Source organism: Suncus etruscus, chromosome 8 (genome assembly GCF_024139225.1).
Source record: "Suncus etruscus isolate mSunEtr1 chromosome 8, mSunEtr1.pri.cur, whole genome shotgun sequence".
NCBI lineage: Eukaryota > Metazoa > Chordata > Mammalia > Eulipotyphla > Soricidae > Suncus > Suncus etruscus.
In genome coordinates this window covers 19,478,204-19,504,898 of record NC_064855.1, presented here as the reverse complement: position 1 = coordinate 19,504,898, position 26,695 = coordinate 19,478,204, and the positions used below count along the sequence as shown (strand labels likewise).

Here is a 26,695-nt window from a genome sequence, read left to right as displayed (position 1 = left end):
CCAGGAGGAAAATAGTCATTGGATTCAAGAGGCTATTGTCCAACAGCCTGGGATTGGGCTCTTTGCTCACAACAGGGATGGCCCCAACTTTTCCTCCTATTCTATATGGGCTCCAAAGCCCAGAGGAAGAATGAACATTGCGTCCAGAGCAGGGCTGGCTGGGAGCTCTCTGAGGATGGCAGGCCAGGCACATTTGGGACAAAGGTTCTGAACAGACCCAGCGCCCCCTGCTGGCAGCTAGCAAGCCCACACAACTCCTGGTGTCTGGTAAGACATAGGAGCACTCACATTTAACCTGGGTTCTGGAAACGGGTTCTAGGCCTTTAGGTTTCCTCGCACGACCTACAGTTGTTTCAGAGCTACAAGTATCTGTCCATATCATGTGTTGGCCCATAGACCTCTAGAGTGGTAGCACTACTGTTTCTGGATGCCTGAGCTCAGGATTAGCTCAAAAACCAAAAAATAAATAAAGCTGCAGTGCCAGAGATAGTATAGCGGGCAGGTGCTTGTCTTGTACATGCCACCGGGTTTGATTCCCCAGAACTCCCATGGTTCCCCAACCCCCACCAGAGGTGATTCCTGAGCTTAGAGCAAAAAGGAAGCCCTGAGTACTTACTGCCAGGTATGGGCCCCAAAACAAAACAAAAAAATAAAATAAAATAAAAGAGAATTACTCAAAGTGTACATTCTGCTTTCAGCACTAATGCTGGTTACTGCCTCTGCAAACACCTTGTGCACTGGGAAGGGGCCCTGGCATTTCTAGACAGGCATGTCCGAGCAGCTCCTTTACTTTCTGCTCCCCACAGAGAGCTGCTGGGCTTCTGAGCCGGACGCTGCCTTCCTCTCGGCACCTTGTGGAGGAGGCCATCAAGGCAGGCGTGGTGAAGAAAATGGTCAAGTTCCTAAAGGTAATGTTGCTTCCGGGCTCACAGCCTCTTGGGTATGCTGGAGTGCCCTGTGCTCCAGGGGACAGAACTACTGAGCGCTTTAGTTGCTTAATGTGCTGCCCTTTCACCACTGGTGACCACTGACCTTTCCTGACAGGGATTACACCCTGCCTGTCCACATGGACAGGAACAGAGTTGAGTGGCACATAATGGCCACAGCAGAAGCCCGTGAGCAGATAAGACTATTGTTCTCCCCTGCGTCCCTGTGCCTCATCCACTGTAGCACTTCAGCTGGCAGTGTTGAAGTTCTGGCTTTCTGCTCACAGTGTTTCCCCAGCTGCGTGTGAAGGTGCTCGGGAGGGCACGAGTGAGAGAAGCAGGACCCGAGTTACCCCACAGGTGGCACAGCTCATCCCTACGCTCTGAACAAAGGAACATGAGAGTCAACGAGACCCGTCTCAGCCCCTATTACTGTTATAGCACCACTCCAGAGGCAGGAAGTGGGGTCTTTCACAGAGCCCCAGACTGGGATGGGGGCAGGAAGCGGGGTCTTCTGGGGCCATTAAGGACAGGTTGGCAGGTCTCTGTTAAGACTACTCGCTCACACAGGATCTGCCCTCACTCTGTATGACTCACACCAGCCCGCAGAGCCTGCCAAAGGAATGCACACACTGCTTGTTGGGAAGCCTATGTGCTGAGTTTGATTCGGAGAGCCACAAGTGGAATTTCATTCTGTCATTGCTGTCTCATAGAATGGTCCAGGCTCCTGCATGCTGGGTGCAGGCCTGTCACTTTGAGGACCTCATCAAGCTAGGCCCTCTCAGATGGTGAAATGACAAAGGAGGGACTCCTTTTCCCCTTTCATCAGCTCTGCCAGTCGATGGCATCATTCTCTCCTCAGCCCCTCACTCAGGGCTTCATTACTCCAGAGGATATATATCACAGGACAACATTTCTTTCTGGTTTGGGCTGCATTGGAGAATGTGAGTGACAGCAGCTCCCAAAACTGGGAACCAGACCTACCCCAAGAGGTGCCTGACATGCTCAGCAGAGTGCTCAGCACATGGACTACCCAGCCATCAGGGCCATTTCTTGCTTTCTTCTGGTCTCCAGCCACAAACAATCGTGGGCCTAATTTTATTCTTCTTCTTCCCTTCTATTCTCTAGGTAGGTGGCCAAACGGCATCACATTATGCCATAAAGACCCTCGCCATCTGCACCAACACTCACCATGAAGCACGGGAAGAGCTGCTGCATCTGGACAAAAGTGAGTAATGGGGGGACCGAGACACAGTACTGTGAAGGGGCTCTCGCCTTGTACATAGCCAACTCGGGTTTGATCACCAGCATCTCATATGGTTTCCCAAGCCTGGCAGGAGTAATTCCTGTGAGCAGAGTCCAGAATGACCTCTGAGCATTGCCAAGTGTGGCACAAAAATAAAAACAAACTAAGCATGATTTCATCAGACCATGATGGAGGGTGAAGAATAAGTCTGATGAACTGGGGCACCACAATCACACAGGTGGCTGGCAGCTTCCTGTCCCCAAAGTTGCTCACTCTGGGGCCTTGGGATGTGGCACTGTCAATGTCTAGGCTGGAAAAGGCTCAGAGTAGGGCACACTTTCAGCTGGATGCATCTCAGAACACTGCCCTCCTGAGAGAGATGTCTGCCTGTTTCTGGGGCTGAATGCACTCTCCGAGGCCCCACTGTCATCTAGGGCACAGCTGAGGTGCTTGCTAGTCTACTCCCTTCTCCAACACCCTGGAGGTATCATGGGTTGAGGGGGCACCATGAAATTAGGACTGTCAAAGTCTGGCCATGTACTCAATGGGGCTGGTGGTCATGAACACCCAGGGAGGGCCACCAAGTTTATGTGAGTTGTGCCACACCCCAGAGACTTTGCTCTGGGCTTGGGGACACCAGAGATCTCTGGGGCAGGGTTGAGTTGAGGGATACTGAAACCCTTCCTGGTTCTTAATAAAGAAGTTATCTTCTCCCAATGGGGGTTCACCTAACACATAACACATAACACACACACACACACACACACACACACACGTGCATCTGATAGGAGGGACCAGGCTTGCCCCCCACCCTGTCTTCTGTAGAGCTGGGCATCTTAATGAAGCTGCTTGACTCAGAGGACGAGCTCCTGGCAGGCAATGCGGCCCTGTGCCTGGGCAATTGCATGGAGGTGCCACAGGCGGCATCCAGCCTGCTAAAAACAGACGTGGTTCGGGCCTTACTGAGGCTCGTGGGCAACGACTCGGCCAAGACGGCCGTGCAGCTGAACGCAGGCATCGCCCTGGGGAAACTGTGCACAGCTGAGCCCAGGTAGGTGGTGGCAGGGGGAATCTTGTGTGCTTACCCCTAAGGGAGCTGGGCACCAACCGCCCTAGCTGAGGCTCATTCTGTGTATTTCCCCATCCCACTGGCTCCTCAGCCCTGCCTGCCTCCTCCACTTCCACCCTACTCTTGAGGACATATTCAGGAAGGAAGGGACAGGACAGTGTCCAGGCAGGGGACACCTCTCAGGACAGAGCAGAGGATGGCCAGGCATGCCTTTCCCTCAGCCAGAGTTCTGCTGGGCCCAGACTAGCGCCCTCCTTGCTGATGCCCACCTGGGAGGTGACTCCTCTGTCCTGGAGGCAAGGCTGGCCTGGCCCTGTCCCTTCAGGCAGTGAGAATGCACTTCCTGAGGGACAGTGTGGGTCCGAGTGGCATCTCAGCCCTTTGGGGTTTGGTCTGATTTCTCTGAAGGAGCAGATCAAACCCCCTTCCACGTAGTCCACAGAGTTCCATGAGGGGTTCACAGCAACCCTGCAGCTCATGCTGTGCGGGGGAGGGGGGCTCTGCTGCCTTGAAGAAGTTGCAGTGTTTTGTGGGCCTCAGGCCTCCCCAGTCCCATTTGGGAACAAGTGGGGAGAGCAGGCGCCAGAGCCTGGAATCTGTGTTCTCTCACCACAGGTTCGCTGCTCACATGAGAGAGCATCACGGGCTAGAGATCCTCAATTCTGTCACCAAACACATCAGTGAGTGAGCTTGAGAATCATGGGGCCTGCAGGGTCGTGTGAGCACATGGATGTGAGCTCTGGGAGACCCCTGTCCTAATAAAGACCTTTTGGCAGCCTTGGGGTGGCATGTTGCTTTCCAGAGTCAACCAGGAGACTTCCTGGGCAGTGCCCTTCTACCCACCCAAGACCCTTCAAGCCTTCCCTATACCCACTCATACCCACACATGCCCCTCTGTCCTCCTCACTCCCCCTCATGCCTTCTGCACATCCCTGCCCTCCAGATGGGTTCCTTCCAGAGGTTTGATGAGGATTGGAAGGGGGAAAGGGAAACGAGGCTTTCCTGCTTATAGGTAATACAGGAAGGGGCCATGCCTTACAGAAGCCAAGGTCTGGCTGCTGAGGACAGTGGAGGATGATGCTCCAAGGGCTGTGGATGGAGCCAGGAGAGCCGAGTGCTGAGATGCACTTTAGCAGGATTAGAAGAGGCTGCTGCACTCTCCTAGAGAAATAAGCAGAGGAGGAGGCTCTGGCTGGATTCTAATACCTCATTGCTATTGTCGCCACTCATCCCATCGTCTAAGCCATCCCGCACTGGGCACAAGAATAATCCTCTTAAACACCACTTTCATCCTCAGGCACCTTGTAAGCGCAAGTCCCTTGGCTGGCTGGCAAGCAAGTAGGTGCAGCTTGAGGGGCATTTGGGTGAGGAGGGACCATCAGAGCAGAGCATCTCTGTGTTTGCTAAAGTTCTGCTGACAGAGCACCAGCCTTTCTTGGATTGAAACTCCTTCCACTACTAAGTCTGAACAGGAGCCATGATTTATGCACTCCCGGCATAAATGAAAAGATTTCTCTGCTGTTAATCCTCAAATATTGATCAAATTCCACCTGGCCTTTGCACATTTACCCATTAGTGTGATCTCCCCCAAGCCTTGAAGTTGGCTTAGAGAAATTCTCTCTTCTATCCCTACCAGGCTCCCTTTCTCCTTGGTTTGACATGAAAGTAGGAGGAGGATTTGAGTGGTGGTGTCCCACTTACATCCTCTTATACTCTCCAATACTTATCTGTAGACATTGTGCTTGTTCCCATTCATACTGGCACCTCGCTTTAAAAAAAAAATCCACAAACATCTTCCCTCTCTTTAAACCTCACACATCCTCACATCCTCCACCTCATAAAGCTAGCAGGTAACTTGCTCATTAGGTTTCAGATTCTAATAGTCAGAGCTATTATTCTCCCTAAAAGATGTGGAAACTGAAACCCACAGGGTCAAGCACCCTATGGAGGATCAGCCAGGGTCCCTCCTGCAAGTCCCCTTTCCCTGTAGCCCTGGGCAGCCCATGCTCCACCCCAATGCCCTCAAGTCCAGTCATAATGTACATCACGTTCCATCATCCTGTCATGGCAGAGTTCTCTCAGTGCCTCTGCAGCTGAGACTTTAAAATGCAGGGGGAAAGGGCTGAAAGACTTTTCTGAGAGAGGGTAAGACCAGGGAATTAGCCACATGCAGAGGCACTGACTAGTTTCATGCTCAGGAAAGAGGCTTGCGGAAGGCATCTGTTGGGCCTCACCCTCACCAGTTGTGACTGTGGCTTCCCACTCAGGTGTGACATTTTCTATTCTGGCTTCTAAACCCCAGTCCCCAAATATCTTGAAAGAGGACAGTCCCCCTCTTATGCTTCTCCTGAGTAGATGTGGGCCAAAGCTCCCCCTTAGACAATCTGGGGTTTCTAAGCAGTGCCCTGAGCCCCAAGTCTATCTCCTGAAGGAGGTAAACAGAGGACTCCCCAGGGCAGCACTTTAAAGTACTTTCAACTCCGTCAAAGGGCTTTCAGTCTCTGGCTTGTTTATTACTAATGCTGGCCCCTCAGGTAGGTGTTTTTATATCCTATTTGAAACAAAGGAAGGAGGCCCAGAGATTTGGTATCTTGTCCAGAATCCCTGAGGAAAGGGAAGTCATGCTCAGGATCGCCTGGGACTTTGGCCTCAGATTTTGCCCAAAGAGTTTTCTGACCTCAGAAAACTCTGACCTCAGACCTCACTTCCTGTGGCCCAGACACCTCACTGCCTTTCACTCCTGCTCTAGCACTAGCAGAGCGAGGCAGCCAGTCCTCCCTTGCTCTAGGAGCATGAAGAGGAAAATGAAATTCTAACCACTTAAAGGTTTTATCAGAAAGCCTTGCTAAGCCGTTAGCAGCCTGATAGATTGCAGCTTAAGTCTCCCCGCTGCACAGGATTACCTTTCTTTCCCTTTGGATCTGGGGACACAGAAGAGAAGGACTGGCTGAGCATGCACAGATGCTCAGATTTCATATCTGGCCAGCCCCCCTCAGGTGGGAACATGCAGAGAGCCCTGGGTCTGTCAGGAAGTCAGACATAGCCTCAGTCAAGGACATTTAAATGACAGCCTTCCTCTTACTGGTAGAAATGGTTTTTGGTAGTTGCCAGAACACATTGTTCTTGTTCCAGCCAAGAAAGATGGTGCCAGAGAGACAGGCCAGGGGGTTAGACACTTGCCAGACATGCTGCCAACCTGGGCCAATCCTCAGCACCACATACGTTCCCCCAAGCACCACTGGGGTCACTACTAATCACAGAACCAGTGTTCTTGTATGTAACCATGTATGGCCCAAGCCCCCCACTACCCAAATGCTGACCCCAGCATATACATACACACATCCCAAAAAAAGGAGAAATTGTCATTCCCAAAGAGACTACATCATCCTGAAGTTTCTCCTAATGAAAATGGATTGAGCTCACAACTTTCTATGGGTTCAGTTTCCAAAGCTGTCATTCAGTCATAGGCTTCAAATCCTGCTGAGTGATTCATGGTCAAATTGCTGCTCCCTTCAGTCTCAGTTCAGTGCCCTTACACTCCCTGGAGGTTGAAGAAGTGTGACAATGCCCTGGGCACCTACATCACTTGTGTCCTGTCTTGGAAAAGAGGCCTCTACCTATAGGTGTCACTCACCAAAGCTTCTTGGGCCATAAAGCCCCCTGGAGACCACACACCTTAGTAAGAGTTGAGCCAGGTTCAAGTCAGGGGAATCTACACACCAGCTGCATGAAAAGGGCACATTTTGCTGCCAATAAGAACATCTTAGACGATGACTGTATGAGACAAGGCAGGCTGATGAGCACAGAGAAACTGGGCACCAACTCAGAACATGGGGACTTTCCTAGGTTTGGTCCCTGAAAGCTTGTCATCAATTTTTTATCTTATCTAGAGACGCCTGTGCTTGGAAAACTTCATTGACTATATTTATGAAAATATGCACTCAGCATCATCAGTGGTTAGGAGTCTATCTAGAAGAGGGAGATGGGATTTCTGGGCCATCTCCCTCCCCGTGGGTAGTCTCAGAAACTTTATTTTCAAGGAGGTTAGTTAGTTGTCTTAGCTGCCTGGTCCTGGAGTACAGAGGAAACTAAAAAAAGGAGTAACTACACAAACAACTATCATGACTATCTTAATGAGTGAGAGAACTAGAATGCCTGTCTCAAATACAGGCAAGGGTTGGGAAGGAAGAAGGGAGGCATTGGTGGTGGAAATGTTGCACTGGTGAAGGGGGGGGTGTTCTGTTTATGGCTGAAACCCAACTACAATCATGCTTGTAATCATGATCCTTAAATACAGATTTATATATATATATATATATATAGAGAGAGAGAGAGAGAGAGAGAGAGAGAACACTAAGAGTTGAAGAAAAAAAGGAAGAACCCACAGGGACTAGAGGAAATGTGGGAGGGGTTAGCCTGGACCAGACCTTTCCCTCCCTCCCTCCCTTTCTTCCTCCTTCCCTCCCTTCCATCCTTCCTTCCTTCTTTCATTCTTCCTTCCTTCCTACCTCCCTCCATCCCTTCCTTCCTTCTATCATTCCTTCCTTCCCTCCATCTCTTCCTTCCTTCTATCATTCCTCCCTTCCCTCCTCCCTTCCCTCCTTCCTTCCCTCCTTCCTTCCTTCCTTCTTTCCTTCCTTCCTTCCTTCTGATATTACATAGGTTCCCTCCTATATGTCAAGAACTGAGAGCATACAGGGTGGACCAAGATAGTCCAGGAGCCACCTGCAGTGGGTCAGGGATGTGTCTCAGTGGTAAGTGCATGCCTTACATCCTGGAGACATGGGTTTGATTCCCATAACCATCAAATTTCTAAATGGTAGGAGAAATCATATAGCAAGTAGAGTACTTGAATTGCAAGTAGCTCATTGAGATTCAGTCCCTTGAATCACATACGATTCCCTGAGCCCACCTGAGTGTTTGCTAAGAGTAAGCCCTGAGCACCACTGGGTGAGGTCCCAAAACTAAACAAAAAAATAATTGTCTTCTATACCTACCTAAGTCAAAGAATGAAAAATCAAACATTTCTTTGCTTCTTTTAGCATCCTAAAGTTCTCTGACCAATTCCCACTCCTTATAAAATAATTTAAAATATTTTTTAATAAAAGGTGAGGAAGAACTTTACTAAACAGAAAAGCAAACTTTAAAAAATAAAGAAAATGAAAGGCCTGGAATCAGTCTCTTCCTATTTCTGCAGTGCTTCCAGAACTAGCTATTACTTTTTCTGTTTGTTTTGTTTTTGTTTTTGTTTTTTGGGGTCACACCGGCAGCACTCAGGGGTTCCTCCTGGTTCTACGCTCAGAAATTGCTCCTGGCAGGCTTGGGGGACCACAGGATTCGAACCACTGTCCTTCTGCAGGCAAGGCAAACACCTTATTTCCATGCTATCTCTCCAGCCCCAAATGGCTATTACTTAAGCAGAGCTGCATTCCAGGTGAGCTCCTTCCCCAGGCCCACAATCTGACTCACACAGCCTGTTTCTTGGCCTCAAGGAAGGGCATAGATGCTTGTCCTCAGATAATAGGACCCCAACATTCTCACAGTCATAGATTATTTCCCCTCAATTCCTGCTGCTTTATTGTAATCGTTCCCCCAACTTCCTGTTTCCCTGACCTCTTGGTACCTAAAAGTGTACCTTGATTTCAAGGCCTTCCCCCACCCTGGTGAGTGGGGTTCTGGATAATAAAAGAAGTCTGCCTAGGGGCTAGAGACGCAGCTCTATGAAAAGCAGGTGGCATAGGCAGGACGGTGCTGGGAGAGGTCAGTAAAGACATGGCAGAGAAAAGCTGTGAGGAATAAAGCGAGTTGACTCCAATGAATATCTTTTCTGACTGCTGTGTATTATTACTCTGCTGCTACTATCCTGCTTCATCAGACCTGTCTACCTGAGAGTTAGAAGCACGATGCCTGGGACGGCATATAGATGGATGGATGGATGGATGGATGGATGGATGGATGGATGGATGGATGGATGGATGGATGGATAGGTTATATAGATGATGGATGGATGGATAGATAGATAGATAGATAGATAGATAGATAGATAGATAGATAAAGATAGAGATGATAGATAGATAGATAGATAGATAGATAGATAGATAGATAGATAGATAGATAGATAGATAGATAGATAGATAGATAGATAGGTAGGTAGGTAGGTAGGTAGGTAGGTAGGTAGATAGATAGATAGATAGATAGATAGATAGATAGATAGATAGATAGATAGATAGATAGATAGATAGATAGATAGATAGATAGATAGATAGATAGATAGATAGATAGATAGATAGATAGATAGATAGATAGATGATAGTAGTTCTCTTGGACTCCAGGGGGCTCTGTGGCCCAAGAAGCTTTGAGAGAGCAACACCTACAGGTCAGAGGCATACAAGTCTTCTAAACTGCGGAAGTTAACAGGATTCTTGGGACATTTATTTCTGATATCTATATAGACCCAACCCCAGCACCCATGCCCACAGGGAACCAGTGACTGATCTGGACAAGAAAATGTTACTTTGTGAAACACAAGGCTTCTGTTTCTGACTTTTGATCCTCAGAGGGTTTTTATCAAAAGCTCTTCCAAGGAAAGACTGGAGTTGGCAGGGGACCCAGAAATGCCATCTTAGATTACTCCATTTTGGGCCTTGCTGGCCATCCCCACCTGGGCAAACAGAGAGGAGGATCTAGGAAAAAGCCCAGGAAAAACAAGCCAGCAGATATAGAACCAGGCACCACCTTGGGACACTAGGACACTACCAGGTCACAAGGGACATTCAGTCATCCTGAAGAAACAGTGTCCAAAAGACATTCAGTCACCCTGGAGGAACAATATCTAAATAATAAACACCATGAAGGAACCTGTACCTAAGAGACATTCAGTCACCCTGAAGGAACAGTCTAAAGGCCATTTGGTCAGCCTGAGGGAACAGCGTTAAAGCTCTCACCCCACAATAAGTGCCTGTCCAGTACTAGAACACACTGGCACTTGCTTCTGTGAGCTATGCTGAGGGGATGGAGCCCCAGGAATAACCCTAATAAAAGTAAATCTACTTCTTTTTCTAGCTTCGTCTTAATAAATACTTTGCATTTGCTGAGTCAGTTCTGATTCTGGTTTCATCATCCGGAGGTTCCCTCTTGTCCGGTCCCATTCCCTGAAATGGGAGCCAATTGACTTCTTCTAATCACATTTTTGTTTTTGGGCCACACCCATTGACGTTCAGGAGTTATTCCTGGCTATGCGCTCAGAAATTGCTCCTGACTTGGGGGGACCATATAGGATGCCAGGGGATCAAACCCTAAGCTAGCATTTGCAAGGCAGACACCTTACCTCTAGCGCCACCTCTCTGGCCCCTTCCCATCACATGTTGCCTCAGACTTGAGATATAGTGGCCTTTTCTTTCCTTTTTGGGGGGCTTTCTCCATGCCATTTTGTTACAAGAGAAACCTAGTGGGATTTGCTAATATGATGGCGGCCTAGTGAGAGGCTAATAAGGGGAAGGAAGGAAGCCAAAGCTTGTAGGCTGGTCTGAAGGACACGTGTACTCTTGGCTCCTCCTAGCCCTTTCTCTCTGGATAGCCTCCTTTCCCTGGCAGATGCTTCCTTTTCCTTGTGTGACCCAGCCTTACCCTCACCTCACTAACAGGGTTGCCATCTGCCCAGACCTGCCTGGTCCTTCTGGGATATGTTTACAGGGAGAGGAACAGGGACAGGTTGGGGAAGTTCCCTGTATGCAAAGATCTTGTCAGTCCAGTTTGGAGAGACTCATATTGGATTTCAGCATTTTCCAGAGCATTGCTCTGCCGGCTCACTGTGGGGGTGGCATATTGGAAACAAGCAAGTCAGAGTCCCCGCAAATGAGAAATCACACACAAACACACACACACACACACACACACACCACATACACCTGATAACTCCAAATAAGAGGTTCTTTCCATCCCTGATCTACTAAAATATTATATCCATAAAAGTAGAGGGGCTGGAGCAATAGTACAGCAGGAAAGGCACTTGCCTTGCATACAGCTGACCCAAGTACAATCCTCAGCATCCCATATGACCCCCTCCAAGCTCTACCAGAAATGATCCTACAGCACAGAACAAGGAGTAAGCCTGAACACTGGCAAGTGTGTCCCCTCCAAAAGTCAGTAAAAAGGCCTCATTGCAATGAGGCAACACATGTTTCTGATCCTTTCTGAAAGGTTTTAGTCACATGAAATTCTATGTCGTCCTCCATTCCATTTCTTTTCCCATCCCCACTCACTCGCAGCTATTCTCAGCCATTTACATCCATTTCATCCAAGGGTGCATTTTAAGGTGGATTCTCTTTCTTTTCCTCTAGCCCTCCTCTGTCCCTCTCTCCCATCTCCTCCTGCCCCCCAATGGCAGTGAACTTCCCAATAGGAAGGACCTAGGAGTTTCTTCAACATCCTGCAGAAAGCTCAGCAGCATCTAGGTTGGTTGACTTTGATCTTCCCAAATCCCTAAGCATCTAGGAATCCCTGGCCTCTGTGGCCTTTCATCCAGAAGTTACTCCCAGAAGCTTCTCCCAGAGTGTATCCAAAGACAGCTAGGTTTTAGTTATGGCTGTTTTAAGGAGGGAAAGGGGGAGCTGTAGGAACCCTATCTAGCAGTATTTGCATATGCTTGTTGCTGGAGACTGGAAACAGCCAGCTTGGCTGTTTCAACAGGTGGGTGAACAGAAATACACCCTGAGCCCTGCCTTCCCTCCTCTTCTATTCCACCCCTGCACAGACACCCACAGGAGTCTTTTTTATTTTTATTGGGGGGGGGCACACCTGATGGTGTTCAGGGATCATTCCTGGTTATGCTTGGTGGACCATATGGGATGCCGGGGATAGAACCTGGGTTAGCCAGGTGTAAGACAAAACATCCTACCCACTGTGCTATTGGTCAGGCCCCACACACAGGAGTCTTATTGGGAATCCAGGCAGCCCTACTCATGCCCCCAGCTGTTCCCTTCTCAGGGGCCCTTGCTTCTACTTTCCTGCCAGGTCTCCTTAGAGGGCCAGTGGCTCTTCTGGTTTCTTGCTGGGCCTGAGACAAGGGGAATTTTTCTCAGTAAATCAGTCCAGCTGACAGTGTTCTTCCTTCCACTCACCTGAAGGCTAGAGCTTGGACCCAATGCCAGAGGGCTGTTCATCCACCCTTATGTTTGCCCACCCCATGGTCTGATCTCCCTGACAAGACAACAATGTGCTCTGTCATGTCCTAAACTTCTCTGGGGGTGGAAGCAAAACTTTCCAGGCACAAGGGAGGTTGTTTCAGGGGAAAAGCAAAGCAGAATCCTTCTTTTGATTTGTCTTGGGGGTGGGAGGAGTGTCTCCTGCTCTGACCATTGGGCAGCCAGCCTTTTTTCAAGGGAACATAACATGACTCCATCCTCCCATTCTTTTTCCACTATATTATTTTCTTTTTCTTTTTTAGTTTTTGGGTCACACTCGGCAGCACTCAGGGGTTCCTCCTAGCTCTATGCTCAGAAATTGCTCCTGGCAGGCTCGGGGGACCGTATGGGATGCGGGGATTTGAACCACCAACATTCAGCACGCAAGGCAAACGCCTTACCGCCATGCTATCTTTCCACCCCCTATATTATTTTCTTGAGATTGGTCATGTCTAGTGGCACTCAGGGTGCCCACTGCCACTCTCAGCAGATGGTCATGCCCGGGAGTGCTTGGGGGTCAAGACTGCTATCCCTGGTGGTGTGGGATACAATGGGCACAATGCTGTGCCAAAGATGGAGTCCAGAGGTTCTCACGTTCTGGTCATGTATTCTACCATCTCCCAAGCCGCCTCCAACATTCCTTCAACATTCTTCCTGCTTCCTCACCCAACCCTTTCCATGAAAATTTTCCAAAGAGATGTGGGTGTGAAACTCAGCCACTACTGACAGGCTCCCTGCTCAGCTGGCATGCTCCCACTGTGTCTGGGAGTGTGAAGGAAGGACACAGAATTTCTTCCTCACACTCCAAGATTTGCCGGAGTCCCTGTAGATGTGCCTCATGCCCAGATACAAGAAGTAACTCTCCACCCAGTGCTCCCAAGGAGACACCCCTGCTCAAATGTCTTTCAGTCTTTGTTGCTCTGTACATCTCTGAGTAAAAAGGAGATTCTGGGGCTGGGAGACCCAGAAAGTTGGGGTGAGGGAGGAGGGAAGCAGGTATTCGAGAAAGGAAGAGAGGCCCCTCTGACAGCTGTCCCATCCAGGCCTCCCTACCCAGCCCTCCCTCTGCCATCTCCCCTCTGTGTCCCCCAGACACCACTTGCTACCATGAATCTTCGATGAGCCCCAAGCTAGGCTCTCCCTACCCAGTCTTGGGGAGCCTCTCCACTCCCAGAACAGGGACCAGCAAGCCTCTGTCCCTCTGCCAAGGCCAGAGTGGGTGCTGGCTCCTGAAAGCACAGCTAGGAGGGGCGTTCCCTGCCCAAGGGAAGCCCATCACCCCCCCTCTCCATGTGAAAACATGCCACAACCCGCCAAGAGTGAGGGAAGAAACCCAACAACAAGAAATAAGACAGTGACGAGTCGTGGCCCCAAACCCACAGATCCGGCAGAATCAGGATGTGGAGGGAGCATGAAAGAATAAGTCAGTGGTCCCCCAGCTGATCTCAGCACCAACCAGACTGCAGCAGGGGCTGGGACTCTGGGGGCAGGAACTAGTCTTCTGGGGTTATGCCAAGGACAAACCCACTCCTGATACTGGGCCCCAGGGTTGTCTGGGGTTCCCCCTCCCTGCTCTGCTTGACATGATGGGTGAGCGAAATGAGATAGTAAGAGAGAAAGGATGGAAAGAAGAGAAGGGAAGAGGGGATACAAATGAGAGAGGAGGAGAGAAAGAAGCAAAGGAGGAAAAAAGGAAGAATGAGGGAAGACACAGAAGGAGGCAAGGGGAGGAGGCACAAGGAGAGAGAACACTGGAGGAGGTAGGACATGGGAGGACGCAGAAGGAAGGAAGTAGGAGGGAGGAGGGCAGGCACTGTCTCCCCACTACACCACCCAGGACCGGAGCAGCAGGAAGGGCAGCACAGGCTTTGGGGTGCAGCCGTGGGCATAGAGCACAGGGCTGGAGGTGCTGCCTGCTCATACCAGCCCATGGCGGCGGGCATGGAGCAGAGGCTGGGCAGCCTGACCATCTTCACTCGGGATGACTTCGAGGGCAACTGGCTCCTCGTGGCCAGCGGTGGCTTCGGCCAAGTGTTCCAGGCACGGCACAAGCGCTGGCACATGGACTACGCCATCAAGTGCTCCCCCTGCCTCCTGCCTGAAGCCACCAGGTACCCACTAACCCCAGGAACCTGACACTTCGGGAGGAGGGCAGATTCCTGGAAGGCTTGTCCTCTCTGCATTTTCTAAATCCCACTGACAGGTTGTTTCTGGCCCTAAGATGTGGTTGGCACAGCCATGCCTCTCTGTGGAGTCAGCAAAGCTTGGGGGCCAGGAACTTCTCTCTAAAGACACTGTAGGCACTGGCTTCACACACAGTTGATCCTGGTCCAGACCCTAGCAACTCATGGGGTCCCCCAAGTTCTTCCAGAAAGGACATAGAGTTAGGAATTTACCTTGAGACCAAGGTTCCCCCCACATGAAAGAAAGTAACCTTTGTTGCTCTGACCTCCCAGGCTGGGGACTCCCCTGAAGCAAGACATCTGTCACTCTCCTGCCACCCCAGATCTTCCAGTGTAGGGGCTGGTGAAGCTCAGTGTTCTGTGAGGATGCTCTTCCCCCTTCTGTAGCTACCATGGAGGGCACAGACCACCCACTGCCACAGTGCTGGCAGAAAGATCCAGCCAGGAACGCAATAGCTCTTGCCTTCTCTGACTGGCTGCCTTCATAATCTTGCTGCCTCTTCCTCACAGTTTCCACCATCTCTTCTTCCCATTAAGGTGGGTCCAGCCTCTTTCCCACTGCTGTGCCTAAAGCCCCAGTCACTGGCAGCCCAGAAGGAGATGCTTGTGTCTGAGGTGTGAGCACAGTGACCACTATGGGGCTACACTGTTGGCATTGCCCTAACAACAACACTGTCCCTTCCCCTGTCCTGGGACTTCCCAGGAGTAAAAGGCTCTAAGATTCATGATAATTAATGTCACTCCCTGTGGGGTTCTATCATAGGAGCTTCCCATTACTTCACTCTATTGTTCTGTATTAATTCAATGGTTCCTCACTCTCTCTTCTTTCATTTCTTTACCCACTTGATGTAAACTTTATGCTCCCCTACTTTATGCCCACGCTGGCACTGGACACCCCTGAGACAGAAAGGGTGTCCTTGGCATAACCCCCAGAAGACTAGTTCCTGCCCTCAGAGTCCCAGCCCCTGCTGCAGGCTGGTTGGTGCTGAGGTCAGCTAACACCATCCCCTCAGTACCTGAGTTTAGGACCTGGAGCAAGCAAGGAACCAAATCTACCCCCTACATTTGAACAGAAATGTCTACACCGAGAAGGGAAAGAGATTCAAGGTGTGTAACCACAGATGAGATCCCGTGAATTGAGACTTCCCTGGGGAAGTTACACCTGAGCAGAAATGGGAAGGGTTCTTATGAGTCATGTATGCAAAGAGGCCAACGAGATAGCCAACCCTGGTTTAATTCCTGGCTCCACATGTGGTCCCCAGCACCACCAAAAGTCACTTCTGAGCACAGAGCCAGCAACATCCCAAATGCTGTAGGGTGTGGCTCAAACACACACACACACACACACACACACACACACACATCAAGAGGAAAAGGCTGAACTGGAGCATATCTGGTATGGCTTTTACCTTACATACTTTCAAACCCAAGTTTGATCCCCAGCATCCCATATGATCCTTTGAGCCCACTAGGAATAATTCCTGAATGCAGAGCCAGGAGTTACCTCTGAGGACTGCCAGGTGTGCCTCTTCATCCCCCAAAAATGACTTGAAAAAGAAAAATTAAAAACTTTCCAGGGTGATATTTGACACTTCTTTTTGTACTGCTGGAGTGTTTCACCTTTTTCTCCTTCGTCTCTCAAACCGATGATGAGAGCCTCTAGAAGAATTCCGCTTATTTTCTGCATATTAGACTTTTACCCATTTATTACTTTTCTCTTCTTCAAACAAAACCACGTAACTTGAACTAGCTAGTCCTGCCCTCCAGTTAGAAGGGGAAATAAGGGAGGCACCAAGACCAAACAGGTGCAAGACTACTAAGTAGTAGGCTAGATACAGAGGGGACCACATATTCTGGCAGCCCTGGGGGTGAGGGAAGAGCATATGGGAGGTAGGACAAAAACGGAGGTGTAGGGAGGACAAATTGGTGATGGAAATCCCCCCTGATTTTATGTAAATATGTACCTAAGATATTATTGTCAACAATATGTAAGCCACTATGATCAAAATAAAAATAAATTTAAAAAAAAAACTTTCCAGGGTGAAGCAAGATTGTGTGTAAGGTCCTGTGTCAGAAGGGACATTGTAACTAGAGAGACCAGGGAAGGCCACTGGATAGGAGAGAGCAGGGGCAGTGAAAGTGATGGAAGTTCAATACCAAATGGGAATGAAGGAAGCAGATATGCAACATGGAGAAGGAGTTGAAAGGGGAGAGCAAATGTCAGAATAGTTAGGAGACTGTTGGTATCATTTATGCTAGATTGGTGAATTGGTAATGGAGGGAAAGAAATGGCTATGGCAAAATTTAGGAGGGAACACCTGGCTCCACTTGGGGCCCAGTTAGCAATGGAGAGCTCAGGGATGTGAGGAAGAGCAGTGTCAGAGTTAAGTTGAACAAAGGTCACAAGAACATCCACCACGAGGGATGAGTCTCTTTGTTTCTCTGCTGCAGCCCTCAGGCTCATTAGTGTTGGGCTCAATCACTGTCTCTTGCTCATGGTTAATAAAGGGAATGAGAAGGATCCTAGAAGGTGCCTCCTGCCAGACAGAATCATCATAGAACTTCAGGGAAAAGGTGTGAGCATATTATTCCAAGTTGTCTTTGTTTCAGCGGCAGTTTCAGCAGGAATCTAGATAATGTAAAGTCCCTACCTTCATGGAATAAGATTATAAATAATGGAGGAAGATGGAAAACAAACAAATCTATTTTGTTTGTAGCACTTACAACAATGTGATATTTCCTTTTTATTAAAATGTTTTTGAGGACAGGGGGTGTTGAACTACACTTGTCACTGCTCTGTGCTTAGGGGTCACTCCTGAAGATGCTCAGAGGACCCAAGTCATTGCCAGGGATAGAATCTGTACTATCTCTCAAGTCTGAACATGACATTTCTTTGATTAAACTACTTAAGGAGAGGGCCTGGCAGATAGCTCAGGCGTGAGAAGAGAATGTCTCGCACGTTCAAAAATACAAGTTTGATTCCTAACATGTCACAACACCCTAATTACCAGTGTGGGTAGCCATGTTGATACATGAGCATTGCTAAAAATGTAGAGGTTGACCCAAGCAGAGACACATCAGTGGACCCAGGATCAAACCATCCTCGAGACCTTATTCTTGGGACTATATCTGTGGATCCAACATCAAACCATCTACCATGGTTGACCATGTATCAATAGGACTAGTTCCTTGATCTCCTGAGCCTGCTTGGGAGCATCTCTCCTCACCTCCCAAAAACTACTTAAGGAAAATTTAAAATAATCTGATCATCATCAAGAAAACATTTTCTCCAGAAATATTTATCTGTGGACGGGAGGAAATGGTCACCAGAGCTTGAGGGTCAAACTGTTTTTGTCAGCAGGCTTGAATGTTGCTAATAAGGCAAACTGAATAGAGATATGAAGCAAAGGCCACAGCTTTCTCAGGGAACAGCATTCTAGGCTGAGGGAGCAACAGGGGCAAATGTTTTGAGTGGCATGATGGAGAAGCAAGAATTCAAAAGGGCAGGAACAGGGGAAAAGGAAGGAGGAGAAGGAGAAAGAAGAGAAAGAGTAGAAGGAGAGACAGCTCATATGAAACTCAGTGGATGACACTGGCTTTTATCATGAGTGAGAAGGACTGGCCAGAGGCTTCCCACCACAATGTGACCAGTCTTGACTGGGAAGCTGGTCTGGGAATAGAGGACGATGGGAAGAGAGAGACGTTTGAGGCCAGTGAGGAGGCCTAGCCAAAAGAGCAGAGAGCTGAGGAGAATCCAGTTTAAATCCTGCTAATTTGGGGGTAGGGTGCGGTTAAGGGAGGGACAGGAAGAAAGAGTAAATCCTAAAGAGTATTAGCACAAGGCTGTGTCAATACTTCGAGAAAAATAAATAAGTCATTTGGATTGTAACCGGGAACCGAAAATTATTCACAGGCCACGGCAACAAGGTGAATGGGGAGTCTTCAATGACCTCACCTTGAAATCTAAAACCAGATGGAAAGGGTAGCAGGAGGAGAGAGACACCAGGGAGAGCACCAGTGTCAACCAGCCCAGATATGAAGTCCCAGACACTGGGACTGTGTCTGTTATTCTCACTGTATAGCTGAGAAGCTGAGGCCCACATGTTTCACTGGATCAAGACTTTTGCCAACTGATAGTGGCAGTTATTTGATTTATTTGATGATATTTTGATGTATTTGATGATCATGGTGAGGAAGTGCCCCTTAGTGACAGATGCTGTCTCAGTTCCCATGAACTTAAAGTGATAAGAGAGGACAAATTTGGAGGAGAGGTTGCTGAAACCACAGAGCACTGGAGGATTTTTGGGAAGGCAGGTGGTCAGCTCTAGTGTCTGCCCACTACCCCCAGGCTCAGCTGCCTCTGCAAACCAGCTTTGCGATCTCTGCTCTTTGAAAATGCCATCCCTCCTAATCTCATCCCTGCCGTTCGTTCCCATTCTATCACAATTTGCATCTTGACTATTCTGCGGGCAGAGCAGAAAAGGGATACAGGGAAAAGAGCCAGAGGGTTTTCAGAGGTCTCCTCCCTCTCCTCTCCACTTTGGTTCAGATCCACAAAGATGGATAGTGCTGTGCAAGGCAATGTGCTGTGGGAAGTAGGAAGTTGGATAATGACATTTCATCTATAAAATGGAAGATCACACAACCGAGCCATGTGCACACTGCTCCAGGAGAATGACTGTGCAGGGGAGGAGGGTTTGGGCCACTCCCCCAGGAAAGGAGGTTCAGAACAGCCCTCACTATGTGTGGGGAGACAGAAGATGAAAAGTGAGGGACAGGACTAGAGCAATAAGAATGTACACTTTGAAAACATACTGCTTGAAAATTATACTAAGGATATATACCTTTATATTCTCTAGGGTTAGATTATTCTATTATATATTAAATTATTAGATTATCTTATATATTATTATATTATATAGATCCTTCAGGATTCGATTACTGTTGAATGAGTTCTATTTTACAGCTTTCTGTCCCACCTAGCTTTTTTCTATGAAAAGTATGTGTATTACTTTTATGATCAAAGTAGCAGTAAATGATGTTTTAACACAGAAGCAAAATATTAGCCTTCCAAGGGCTTGCAGTTCACCGAGAAGATAAACAAAGGCGAGTGGCCAGGTTATTCATGTTCCAAGGATGCATTAACTAAGCCTGAAAATTCCTTTACTTTTTGTCCTGTCTGGCTGTTACCAGCCAGCTGGCTCCCCATGTGGGCATCCAGATTCCTTTCATATCTCCTTTTCCTTCTCTGTCATCTTTCAAGTGCCTCAGCTTCCCTGGCTATCCCCACCTGGCCCCAAGCCAAGGAAATGTGATTTGTCAGTGACTAGTAATTAGTGGAGCTTCATCTATTTTCCTCTCCTTCCTGACCATAGCTCTGATGTGAATTGCCTCATTGAAGAAGCAGCCAAAATGGAGAAGATCAAGTTCCAGCACATTGTGTCCATCTACGGGGTGTGCAAACAGCCCCTGGGCATTGTGATGGAGTTCATGGCCAATGGCTCCCTGGAGAAGCTGCTGCCCACCCACCGCCTCAGCTGGCAGCTCAAATTCCACATCATCCATGAAACCAGCCTGGCTATGAATTTTCTCCACAGCATGAAGCCACCTCTGCTCCACCTGGACCTCAAGCCAGGCAACATCCTCCTGGACAGCAACATGCATGTCAAGGTAAGGTCTCTGGGCAACATCTGTTCCCCTTTCCTGCCAGATTTTTGGCCGTGTGAGCAAGATTATCGTCCAGCCTGCTTTTGAGCCCACCAAGAGCTGGGCAAATAGGCTGAAGGCAAGAGAATCCTATCTAAAATGGAGCTGGAAGAACAGTAAAATTTGGGTTGGTACAACTATCTCTATACTTCCTCCTTCCACTTCTCGTGTGGGTAAAATAACCCCAATTCCTCATACAGTTTGCTTTAGGTGTATAGAGAAAAGAGTACCTCAAGGCAGTCATGAGGACAATTTTACATTTTTTTTTTTTTTTTTTTTTTTGGTTTTTGGGCCACACCCGGCGGTGCTCAGGGATTACTTCTGGCTGTCTGCTCAGAAATAGCTCCTAGCAGGCACGGGGGACCATATGGGACACCGGGATTCGAACCAACCACCTTTGGTCCTGGATCGGCTACTTGCAAGGCAAACGCCGCTGTGCTATCTCTCCGGGCCCCAATTTTACATTTCTAATGCACACCACTCTCGCCCTGCTCCAGGACCTTTGCACATTCTGTTCCTCCACCAGGAATGCCCAGGGCTCACCATTCTCTTTGTTCAGTCAAGGCTTACCACTTCTGACTTGAATTTCACCTTCTTGGGGAGATCTTACCTGATTCACTGAGAGACTCTCACTGTATCTGGTTCTTCATATTTCCAACTCCTCTTGTAAGTCTATAGTCATTTGTAAAATGACTTTGTGCCCTCCCTCCATGAATAAGCACTTGTCAAGAGAACGGGGTGGGGTTCCCCCATCTTTCTGACCTATATCCTGGTTCTCAGTACCCAGAAAAGATGCCATTCAGTGAGTGGGCAGTTAGTATATAAATGAATATATTAATGGTGGGAAAGTGTCCAGGCCTGAAACTCTCAGCGGTGGGACGAACAGTTTCACAAACTAGCTTTGTGCATTATTAGTAGCACTTTTCAAGTGGGGACAATATGACCAGGATATTCTAAAGCAGAGGTCCTCAAACTTTTTAAACAGGGGTCAATTCACTGTTCCTCAGATCATTAAAGGGCCAGACTATAGTTTAGAAAAGAACTGTGAACAAATTTTTATGCAGACTGTACATATCTTATTTTGAAGTAAAAATCAAAATGAGAACAAATACAATATTTAAAATAAAGAATAAGTAAAGATAAATCAACAAACTTACCAGTATTTCAATGGGAACTATGGGCCTACTTTTGGCGGGCCATAGTTTGAGGACCCCTGCTTGAGACTGAGAAGAGGAGTTGAGAAACAGAGAGAAGGATAAGAGTAAGAGAGTGCAGCCCACATCTCACACTGCAAGCCCAGAATGAGTCAGCTGTTTAGAAAGACAGGCAGTGGTGGTAAAAACACGAAGCAGATGGGATAAATGTCCTTGGAGGGCCATGTGACCCATGGGCCATTGTTTGGGGACCCTTATTCTAAAGGGACCACTAGTGAATAGGGTTATGGCATGAGATGAGGTGGCCCATCAGTAGGCGAGGACTCACAGGAAAGAAAGTCAAAGGGGTTAAGAGAAAGGTTGAGAGACAGACACTAGATTAGATCATTGCAAAGCCTGCCTTTCAGCAGCAGTTGTAAGACTGCTTTAAGGCCTTTCTTGCTAGGCTCTCACTCAATGCTCAGAACAGCACCAGACCTCAAAATGCAAATGAGTTTCCTTCAGTAGAGGACTCAGAGGTTCTGAGAAGATCACCCAAGAGGCACATGCCAGAGCTGGAAGAAGAGCTGGCCCTTACCTGACACCGACTGGCAAGGGAGACACTAGGCACATTTCTGGGAGCAAGACTAATGCCTAAGCAGGGAGATACTCAAAGAACTGAGCACAGGTTTGCGTGGGGGGGGTCGGGGTCCCAACCCCAGCATTGCAGGTTCCCCTGAGCACTGCTGAGTACAACCCCTACAAAAACAAGACCAAAGAAGGCTCTCCCTGCCCTGTCCCTAGATTTCCGACTTTGGCCTGTCCCGGTGGATGGAACAATCCACCCACAGGCAGTACATTGAGAGGTCAGCGCTGCGTGGCACCCTCAGCTACATCCCCCCTGAGATGTTCCTGGACAGCAACCAGGCCCCTGGACCCAAATACGACGTGTACAGGTGAGGGGAGTCCCTGTATGTCCTGGCCCTAGGCCTCTGCTGGCTCAAGCATGATGCCAGGCTTGCATGGCCACGACTTCCTCTGGCTGTGCAGGCCACAGACACCTGGTACATCACCCAGAGAGCATGTGTCTCTGTCCACAGCTTCGGGATCGTCATCTGGGAGATAATCACGCAGAGGAAACCCTACTCAGGTAGCTGGCCTGGGGGTGGTGAGGAAAAACAAGATGTGCTGCATCTGCCAATGTTACTGTCACTAGGTAGAACTAGGGTAACAAAGGTGAATTCAGCTGAGACCAGGCACTTTGCTATTTCCCTCCTCTCCCTACCCTGGTAGACTCGGGAGTTAGGAGGAGCCTCGTATGCTGCAGGCAGATGCCAAGGCCTACAGGGCAGCCTGAGAGGCAGCTAGAGCTGCCTTGCTGTTTGCCATGGGCCTCCCTGAGCTTCTAGCACCCCAGTATCCGCTGTTCCCATAGGCTTCAGTATGATGACCATCATCGTCAGAGTGGCAGCCGGCACACGGCCCCCAGTGCAGCCTGACTCCCATGAATGGCCCAATGAAACACAGCACATGGCAGAGCTGATGAGATGCTGTTGGGACCAGGACCCCGAGAAGAGGCCGAGCTTCTCAGGTGCCAGCAGGAAATGGGAGAACGGGCACAGGACATGGCAGAGAGATGGGTCCCCCTTGCACCAGGAGGCAGGTGCTGAGTGGGGCATGCTGAAGAGGACAAGCTGGGCTCCCTATGTGTGTGGTGCTGTGGGGGGCACTCCATTGGCACCAGTGCCCAACAGCATGTACAGACAGACCACAAGGTCCCAGGTGTGGGAGGGATCTAGAGGAAACATGTCCTTAGGGACCAAGAAAGTGTGCCCATAACCTTCATGGAAGAAGCCATGGGGTCTTCTTCAAGGGGTTCATTTCCCTGATTCATAAAAGGGTCAGGGTATCAGAAGATGAGGTGTGGTGACTAGCGTTGAAGGCACTGGCCAGCCTGCTCACTCCCTTCTCTGTGTGCAGATATCATCCTAGACACCAACTTGCTGCTGTCTCTGATGGACAGTCCCATAGCTGACCCTGAGAGTGAGGCACTGGCTCGGAAGGTGTCGGGCAAGGCCTCACCGCACTGGCCTCAGGAGGTGAGTGTCGGGACAGAGAGTGGAAACCGAGGCAGTTTGCAGTACCTGACCCCACACACGTGGCCCATTGTCTTTGTCAGGACCCTGATCTCCATGCCCTCTGACCCTGGTGAACAGGAGGGTAACTGTGTCCAGTCCCCTCTCACTTTTTCAGTTGGGTGCCCCAGAACTATGACCAGCACCCACTCCTCTCCCACCAGCCATGAGCCACCTGCCTGCCTGGTGGCTTCAGTGAAAATCAAGGTCTCAGGTGCTTCTTTCACTCAGGGTTTTCTTCACTTGGGGGATTTCCATGAGACCCAACTAGAGGTAGGCCAGCAGGATTGGCCACCCAGAACTGCTGAGACTAAGAGATGGAAGGTAAGAAGGCAGAGATGGGCACAGATTGACTGCCCATGTCTTTCGACTCCCCCAGGTCAGTGAGGAAGTTGGCCAGAAGCTGGTGGACAGTGGTGAGTTCTCGAGCCCTTGGTTGCCCAGACATTTCGGTGGTGGGGACAGTGGGGACCAGGCACCCCTAGTTTCTCCCCAGACTTATGCCAAGTCTCTCCACTTTGACTCCTTCCCTACACAAGGGTCCGAGTTTCACTGATCCTTGGGGTCTGAGCCTTGCAAGGTGATGCCTCAGCCCTTTTCCAGTTCCAGGAGTGGAGAAAGATTTCAACCCTGCTACACATTAGATTTTCTGGGAATGGAAAATACTGAGGCTGAACCCCACCATAATCCACTGAAACCCAATTGGGTGTTTGCAGAGAGAGAGAGTCCCAGACTAGCCATGATTAGTTAACTATTCCTGCTTCCAGTTTTAACCTCCAGAATGGAACAAAGGCTTGAGGATCATGGGACTTGCAATTCCTAAGTGGCTTCACCACAGATTCAGTTCCATCTTTACACTGAAAATTCACCCCCATGCAACCTAGGAAGGTCATAGTCCATGTTTACCATCTGGGTCAGATCCCTGAGGCTCAGAGGCAGACTGAGGTCACAGGGACTGGGGAGTAGGTTCAGAATTTGCACATCAGAAATGGCTGTGGTAAGAGAGAGGCCGGGGTTAGGGGGTGGCTATGATGGCTGCTGGCCGTCTCAGGTTCATTTTCAAGCCTCTCTCTCTCCCAGCAGAGTCAGGAACAGATTGGAAGCAAATCCTGCAGCTCTCAGACACCGAGAGCCTGGCGGCCAGCCTGTATGAGAACAAGGTGACAGCACTGCACTTCCTGGTGGCCCAGGGCAGCGTGGAGCATGTAAGACAGCTGCTGGCCCATGAAGGTGACGTGGACTGCCAGACAGCCTGTGGCTACACTCCCCTGCTTATTGCTGCCCAGGACCGGCAGCCCGACCTCTGCGCCCTGCTGCTGGAGCACGGGGCCGATGCCAACCTGGCCGACGAGGATGGCTGGGCCCCGCTGCATTTTGCTGCACAAAATGGGGATGACCGCACAGCCCGCCTGCTCCTGGACCATGGGGCTCTCGTGGATGCCCAGGAACATGACGGGTGGACCCCTCTTCACCTGGCGGCTCAGAACAACTTTGAGAATGTGGCACGGCTCCTGGTCTCCCGGCAGGCGGACCCCAACCTACAGGAGGCTGAGGGGAAGACACCCCTGCATGTGGCTGCCTGCTTTGGCCATGTGGGCCTGGTGAAGCTGCTCATAGGCCAGGGGGCAGGGCTGAACGCCCAGCAGAGAAACCTGAGGACCCCGCTGCACCTGGCCGTGGAGCAAGGCAAAGTAAGAGCTATTCAACACCTGCTGAAGAGTGGGGCAGCTGCCAACGCCCTGGACAAGAGCGGCTACAGCCCCCTGCACACGGCAGCTGCCCTGGGCAAATACCTCATCTGCAAAATGCTGCTTCGTCATGGCGCCTGCCCTGAGCTGCCCACCGAGCAGGGCTGGACACCCCTGCACCTGGCCGCCTATAGGGGCCACCTGGAGGTCATCCATCTGTTGGCCGAGAGCCAGGCAGACCTGGGGGCCCCTGGTGGCATGGGCTGGACTCCCCTGCACCTGGCCGCCCGCCATGGTGAAGAGGTCGTAGTGTCGACACTGCTACGGTGCGGGGCTAATCCCAATGCGGCTGAGCAATCGGGCTGGACGCCCCTGCACCTGGCTGTACAAAGGGGTGCCTTCCTGAGCGTCATCAACCTCCTGGAACACCAGGCCAACGTGCACGCTCACAATCGGGTGGGCTGGACGCCTGCCCACCTAGCTGCCCTCCAGGGAAACATGGCCATCCTCAAAGTGCTGGTAAAAGCTGGGGCCCAGCTGGACACAGAGGATGGGGAGGGCTGCACGCCGCTGCAGCTGGCTCTCCAAGACTATAAGCAGAGTGCAGTAGCCTTTCTCCAGGGCAAGGAGCCTGCCATGGCCCTTCTGGATGGACCTGAGCCTGGGGCACAGACAGAAGTCTAGGAAGTCTCGTCCACTGGGCTGACCTTACCTGGTGGGAGAAGAACGGGAGTGCAGAGACCTTCCTTGCTTGCACCTCCCACCTGGCCCTCTGACCTCAATGCAATAGAGGTCTAGGCTCAATGAGGGAATAGAGACACAGCCAAGCTGTGCTGGGGACCCCGGCAGGTAGTGTCCTCTGTACCTCCTCCTTCTGAACCTGGACTCAGGCCCCCAGAGATATTCCCATTTCAAGGACAAGCAGAAACTTCATGTCTTCAAGACTCTACCGTCTCCATCACTGGATCCTGACTTAGGTCCCTTACTGGGCTCATGGAGCATGGACTGGCAGGAGCGACACCCCCCCCCCAACCTAGAATCCACTGTCCCAGGAGCTGGAAGTTGAAAAACTTTAGTTTGCAGTTAAAAGGCCTAGTCAGCCCTTGCTCTCACACTGACCTCTGCTTCCTTGGGCCCCTGCCCCAATCCTAGGGTTTCTCTCCATTTCTTGCCCATGAAGGAGAGGAACATTACAAGTGCCCTGGGTGAGTCTGGTGGGGAGGGGTGCGGTGTGTGAATGCTTGCCTCCCTGCCTCACCATCGGTTGTGTCAATTCCCATCAGTAAAGTCGGGAAACCCGAGTTAGTGCACTTCAGATCCGGGCCAGGTGGCATAGCAAAATGTTGGGTAGTGTTAGTCTGGACGGAGTAAGTGTGTATACACATAGTGCGTATCTCGAGGGGCAGGCTCAGGGGCAAAAAGCGTGT

At 49.9% G+C, this 26,695-nt stretch overlaps 2 protein-coding genes across 3 annotated transcripts in view; both read left to right on the top strand.

Annotated features, from left to right (window-relative positions):
• The window catches only part of TTC12 (tetratricopeptide repeat domain 12), a 36,501-nt gene extending 32,489 nt beyond the window's left edge, over positions 1-4,012 (top strand). For both annotated transcript variants that reach the window (XM_049778679.1, XM_049778678.1), the window contains exons 18-21: positions 807-908; positions 2,055-2,154; positions 2,998-3,223; positions 3,857-4,012. In XM_049778679.1, coding sequence (XP_049634636.1) covers positions 807-908; positions 2,055-2,154; positions 2,998-3,223; positions 3,857-3,929 — 501 coding nt within the window. In that variant the 3' untranslated portion in view covers positions 3,930-4,012. The remainder of the gene's footprint in view (positions 1-806; positions 909-2,054; positions 2,155-2,997; positions 3,224-3,856) is intronic.
• A 10,340-nt stretch (positions 4,013-14,352) lies between these two features.
• On the top strand, positions 14,353-25,952 carry ANKK1 (ankyrin repeat and kinase domain containing 1). Its single transcript, XM_049778675.1, has 8 exons — positions 14,353-14,534; positions 19,982-20,276; positions 22,250-22,401; positions 22,546-22,595; positions 22,881-23,036; positions 23,426-23,544; positions 23,960-23,996; positions 24,664-25,952. The coding sequence occupies exons 1-8, from the start codon at positions 14,353-14,355 to the stop codon at positions 25,950-25,952; spliced, it is 2,280 nt and encodes a 759-aa protein (XP_049634632.1).
• Positions 25,953-26,695: the final 743 nt, after the last annotated feature.

Excerpts from the sequence above, each read along its gene's own strand:
- ANKK1 (XM_049778675.1), top strand. The coding sequence starts at position 14,353 with ATGGCGGCGGGCATGGAGCAGAGGCTGGGCAGCCTGACCATCTTCACT. Across the intron at positions 20,277-22,249 it reads ACAGCAACATGCATGTCAAG|ATTTCCGACTTTGGCCTGTC; the intron begins GTAAGGTCTCTG and ends CCCTGTCCCTAG. Across the intron at positions 23,997-24,663 it reads CCAGAAGCTGGTGGACAGTG|AGTCAGGAACAGATTGGAAG; the intron begins GTGAGTTCTCGA and ends CTCTCCCAGCAG.